The sequence below is a fragment of the Falco punctatus genome (genome assembly GCF_963210335.1).
Source record: "Falco punctatus genome assembly, chromosome: 2".
Taxonomy (NCBI): Eukaryota; Metazoa; Chordata; class Aves; order Falconiformes; family Falconidae; genus Falco; species Falco punctatus.
The window spans coordinates 114,466,257-114,472,451 of NC_137581.1; the positions used below are offsets into that span (position 1 = coordinate 114,466,257).

Genomic DNA, 6,195 nt, shown 5'->3' on the forward strand with positions numbered 1-6,195 from the left:
TAGACTGAATAACTGCAAACTAAGCTTTTTATTTGCCTGCACATTTTATCTGTTACATACAAAGTTATAAAGCAGTTGCATAGGACAAAGTGGAGTTAAGTGTATTCATTGCTTTCCTGAAAAAAAATTTAAAAATCAGATTTGGACTGTCATATTTTAAAATCTAAAAAATAATCTGTATTTTGTAAAGGAGCAGAATTGAATTTAATTAAGAAAACAATATTCGAAGCCAATCTCATTACATTATACAAAAGTACAAACCAGAAAAATCAACAAAATTTCAGTTTCTCACAGATTCTAGAATAGCATAAATTCTTTTCTTAATGCTAAAAAGAAACAGCAGTGAAACTGATTGAAATTTAGCTGTTGACTGAAGTTGTATCAGTAGAACAGTGAAAAATCAACAATAGGCTTATGAGTACACAAGCACATGGACAAAGTAGATACCTTTAGCAGGATGCATATTTTCAGTGGTTTTAAGAAGTTGTATCTTCCATTCATGCCACGGTAAAAATGTACTTTATTTTCTTGCCATAAGGGAGTGTCCTTACAGTTTGGAGATAGTTACAAAACAATTTATTTTTGTACCTATATCTTTTTTCCTTGCTTATGGGTTTACTCCTCATGCTAGTCACAATTCAAGTTTGTGTGAATAACAGAAAATGGCTGTAGTAAGCGTTCCCCACATGAACATTCACTCATAAATCAAGTTCTTGTCCCCTTTAAGCTGCTAGGGAACCTCCTATTTCCCCACACACACACTTTGGCTTATTAAGAAGGACACACTTAAGCAGAAGAAATACAAATATATTTTCAGACAGCTTTATTTTATATATACTTCCCATCTAGCGTACATGAAAAATCAAAAGGAATGCAATCATTGACTTGTTACTTCATTTATTAGGAATTTTGCTTGGAAGGGTTCAGATAGAAAGCACTTACTCTATAACAAGCATTAAAGAATTGAATATAGCACTGCAAGAGCTCAACAAATTTCCCTTTACAAAGAAAGGCTACATTGCCTACATTTTGTTCCATTCACTAATGTGCCAGTTCCTAGTTTTTTCCATGAATTATTAATGAATCATTGTGAACAGGCATGACAAAAAGGAAATTAAACATGTAAAATTAAGCCCTTTTTTTTTTTTTTCCCCCTAAGTGTAACAAGAATTCATCTATGAGAACTTAACACAGCTCATAAGGACATGTGGTTGGTAGCCAAAATAGCCTGGTTTTATTTGTTTGTATTTCCTGGATAGGTTTGCAAATGACTTAGTTCACAAATCTTGTAGTTTGCAGACCTGCTAAGTCATCTGATGAAAAGGAAGGAACAAGAAAACCCCTAAAAATCCATTACCTGTCCATTTTATCTTCCTGTCCGTGAACCAAATAAAAAAAGGCTCCTGGCACCATGGCACCCAATGGGCAGAAGACATGGTTATGCAGAGCAGCAAACCACTGAAAATAACCTATGCAAGTAATACCTGCCAAAGGCTGACAAGTTTTAGTTTCCGCGGAGTTCACATAAAACAGGACACTGTCCAATTCTGTTTAGCAGACGATTCTGAGAAAAGTTATTTTGTAAAGAAGTGAAAATCATGGAAGTGCTGTCATTGAACTCTTGCACATATATTTATATATATGCATGTTGTGTATTTGTACAAATTAGGCCATCTTATCAGCCTGAAAAAAAAAGCCAAAAAAGAAGCAATTCTACAACACTGCCCACCACACTGCTATTGAAGCCTGTCATACTTCAGACTAAAAGCTCTACAAAAATCTTCTTAGAGTTTACAATTAATTGTAATATTTGGGTAGAAGTTTTATAATAACATTCTTACGTCTCAATGAAAAACATGATTAATAAAGTCATCTGCTCAGAAGTTAAAATTACTTATTTTTACACACTTTTTAAACAAAGGGGTTAAGGAAGACCTAAGCTAAACTTCCAGATGTACACTTTTGTACCTTTGAAGGGGGAACAAAACTAAATGTGCATATGATATGGATTTCACTGTAATTGCTCAAAGGTCAAATTTGAGCATTCTGAAATTTGTGATCTGGTGTCCGTAATTCAAAATCTGTATCTGAATGTGTGGCCCATCTCTAGATATTTTTTTTATAATATGCCTGACCTACTCACTTCAGTACTCAAAAGGAAAAGCTCTGCAAGTTCATCAGTCCCAATCTTGTTAGTATCTTTCAACTGACCATTTGAAGAATAAGCACAAAATGCATTACAGTATATATGGAATGAACTCACTGTAAGGCGGTATACAGCTTACTGAATCTCTGTCCACCATGAGCTTGTTTTATGAAAAAACATAAAAGTTCACTTCACTCTAAGGAGGCCTGAAAACACTCGGGCTGTAGCAGATCTTTGCTTTTGTTCATAACTCTAAGCTAAAAAACCCATCTGTTTGGTCTCATCTTTGAACTGAATTCATGGTGATCTTACCTTTTTGTTACTGTGCATTTTGCGTCAATAACGTAGCAACAATTCTACAAGTTTTGTGCTACATTGCTTCTATTCTACCTATACTTTTAAGCTAAATACTATTATTCTTCAAACTGTTACAGGTATACAATCAAAAATACTTCCCCTCAAATCCACAGGCAACCATCTGGCAGTGTTAGGTTAACAGCTGGACTCAATCTTAAAAAGGTCTTTTCCAATCTGAATGATTCTATGATTCCTTCTACAGATCAATGGTAACAGCACCTTGTTCAAAATTTGATACCGTGTATTCTTTGTGAGTGTGAATACTCCTAACAGCTTTGCACCAGAGACCCCTATAGGGCCAGCTTTACCCATCTGCAAACTGTATTACATATTTTTCAATAGAAGTTTTATGCTAAAAATATACAAATAGGAGCCTGAACTACTGATATCTTGTGACAGGTTGAAAGGAGAAAACATAAAACTTTTTTTTTTTGGTGGATGCATTTTGACCTAAATAATTTCCCTACCTTTCTAGCCCTATACACATCTATGGATACAGAGCAACATACAAAATAGAAGTACCAGAAGTATCATACTCATACGTAGGTATCAGAAAGGATCAGAGGCCCCAGAGGCTGAACAGAGGACGAGCAGAAGGCATGCCTACCACAGAGCATACGACTCTGCTTAAAACCCTCCTGAAACATAACCTCCACAAATTACCAGAACTGATCCCACAGCGTTAGCAAGGGGCTGTGAAACCCTTTAATCTACAGAGAATTTTTAAATAAAAAGCCTGTGGCAGCCACCAAAGCTCTTCAGTGTAAGGATGGTGCCTTTGTCCAGTACAGTCAGGGTGTACGTCGTGGGGGAAACTTGCTCAGTGGATTTTTGCTTTAATACGTACTCAAATGTGACCTACCAGTATCGGCAGACTTCTCCAAATTCCGGCCTCAGACGAGGCCTTCTCTGCATGTAAATTTTGCTGCCCTTTTGATCTACTAAGAAGTACATCCCGCTCCCCCAAAATCAACATGACTCTTTGAAGATTTGTGCGTACCAAGGCTGCTTTGCTTTCTGCCCAAGTAGGGCCAACACGAGTAAATATATAAAGGTAAAAATTACTTCGTTTAATGCTGTGTCTAGCAGAGACAAGCATGAAGGCAGAGACACAAAAGGAAGGACCCTGCCCTGCCTCTCCTCACCTGCTGCCCTCCACGTCCAGCCCGCTGGGGATGCTGTTTGCTGCACACCAGCCACCCTCTTATGAGCGACACAGCTCTCATTTTACCTAACCAAATTAAACGCTTCTCTTGTGCGGATTACTGCAAGTGACTACATTTTCAGTATTTTATTAAATGTTTCCTTTAAAATCACGAGGCAAGCTGCCCAGGTGAGGGCCAAGAGCCTTCTTTAACGGCAAGCCTGCAGTTCAGCTGTGGCAGTTGTTCCAGCAGGAGGTGAGGCCGCAGCGACAGCAATGGCTGTCCTTGCCTCCTTCCCCCGGCCCGCCAGAGGGTCTCTGTGGCATGGTGGTTGGACACAAGCCCCACCGCCGTGGTCAGTGGCACCCACGATTCCAGCCATGATGAGGAGGACTGGTGCTTCCGAGCGCCTCATGCCCTCCTGCTACCAAAACGGTGGCGAGCCCACCACAGCAACATCATGCCCTTTCCTCAGAAGGGCCTGAAAACAACTCCTTGGTAGAACAAAAGCCTGCCTTACCTGCGGCTGGGATCTGCGCCGGCAGGACGGCCAACAGCACGATCCTCCTCCACTCCATGTCGCCGGGCTGGGGAGCGGGGGGCAGAGGCAGCACCCCGGCAGGCTGTGCTCCCGCCGCAGGAAGCGCGCCCCGCCACCCCCTTCCGAGTCCACCTGCCGGCAGCGGCACCGAGCACGCGCCTTCCTCTGCCGCCCAGCCTCTGAGGGCTGGGGTTTGCCTTCTTGGTATTGATGTTTGGGGTTTCCTTCTGTGTTATTTTTTTTTTTTCCTTTTTTTCTCTCTTTGCGAGGCTTTTTTTTTTTTTTTTTTTCTTTCTCCTCTCCTTCCAGTTTGTCTGGTGGGTCCTAGGTCATCCCAGTCACAGCAGCTGCAGATCTCGACAGGAGGCCCAGAAAGCCTGTCTGCTATCAAATTTGGCCTCACATCAAAAGGGATACTATAGAACAGTGCTGTACAGCATAAGCAGAGGTTTAAAATCCTAAGTTATAGTCACTCTTGAACAAGTAGCTGGCTAAACTGGTAAAGATATAAAGTCCATTTCCAAATCTAACTGAAATACGGCATACCACCAGCAGCTGAACATGGCTGCCCTCTGAGGGTACAGGGTGGTGAGAGCTGGATTCTGCCCGTCCCTGCAGACGGCATCCACAGGACATTATCAGCACAACTGGCCCTGCCTGGCTCATTTCAGTTGTACCTGTCTGTGAAGCAGACGCCTTTTGACATGAACACGCTGCATCTTTGTATTTTGAAAGGATGCTGGTGCGTGCAGAGCTCTGGAGCCATTTTGTCCTCCAAGGCTCCACAGCCTGTAAGGAGGGGAGCCTGTGTCATCTCTGTGGGAGAGCACTGTGTGCATCTCCTCCTCACTCAGCTTGAAACAGAAAGCCTGGCAGCCCCTGGCTATGCACGCCACTCCTACCCACTGAGCTGGCCCTGGGATTCAACCTTCTTGCTGCTTGAAGCTGTCCTCTGGTGACAGATCTCAAGGCAGAGCAGCACACCCCAGGAGAGAGATCAGTGGTTTGAAGATGGCTGCTGTCTGGGAGCTAGCAGGGCTTTTCAGCCCCACATTGTAAGCTTTCACCTGTTAACGCTGTTCTCTGAGCAATACAAAATCAAGCGGGTCTGCCCGGCAGCCACACAGGTGAAGCCTGGTTTCCCACAGGTCCAGGTTCTTCATCCAGCACATGGATGTTGCCCCTGCCACCCCTTGGCTGTCCCATGCCTGCCTCTATGTGGCCAGGTGGCTGGGGTTCCTTTAGGGTAATAGAGGGGAGAAGAAACCCAGTATAAAGAAATATAACTACGCAAGGTGATTTCTGAAGTTTTAGAAAAATCTTCCTGAGAAAGAGGTATTAGAAATAATTTCTCCAGCAAAGTGTTAGTGCATTTATATGAAATCATACCTCTTGACACAGCAATGCCAACTCACACTATTGTCTCATTTCAAATGTGAACAAGTAAGTTTTCACTTTTAGCAACAGAAATAAAAAGTACATTTTAGACAACTGAATTAGAAAATCTTGAAAACATTACTTAGATGCACCTTAAAGCCTAAAGCTCATTGCTGCCACTCCCCTCCCTCCCTCACCAAAATACAACTGGCTTAACAGAAGATTGGCGATTTGTTCACAATAGTAAAACTACTAATATACTTCAGGATCAGAGCTTAGGCTGGAAGGAAGCACTGGTATCTCAGGGTTTTTTTTTCCCCCATTTGTAATTCTTAGAAAAGAAAGAGAAAGAAGAATGTGCACCCCAGCAGGTACAGGAACAGGGCTGGTGATAACCATTTCCCAATAGTAAGAGGGCAACTGGCAGGGTGAGAGTTATTTTGCACATATGAGGTAGGATTTATAGTCTTTTGAAAGCAAAGTAAATTGAAGTTCTTGGAAGAAGGAGACCAAGAAATTCATCATCTTGCTGTCTGGAGTAATGAAGACTAATACATAGATAAAATAGTATTATCCTTTTATTTAATATTATATATTCTGCCAGTCAATACCAAAATTATTAGGCACTA

The 6,195-nt window shown here is 41.6% G+C and overlaps 1 protein-coding gene across 2 annotated transcripts in view; it reads right to left on the minus strand.

Moving 5' to 3' along the window:
* The window catches only part of CD247 (CD247 molecule), a 57,638-nt gene extending 53,266 nt beyond the window's left edge, over positions 1-4,372 (minus strand). For both annotated transcript variants that reach the window (XM_080374567.1, XM_080374568.1), the window contains exon 1: positions 4,169-4,372. In XM_080374567.1, the coding sequence (XP_080230693.1) occupies positions 4,169-4,226 (58 nt within the window). In that variant the 5' untranslated portion in view covers positions 4,227-4,372. The remainder of the gene's footprint in view (positions 1-4,168) is intronic.
* Between the last annotated feature and the right edge of the window lie 1,823 nt (positions 4,373-6,195).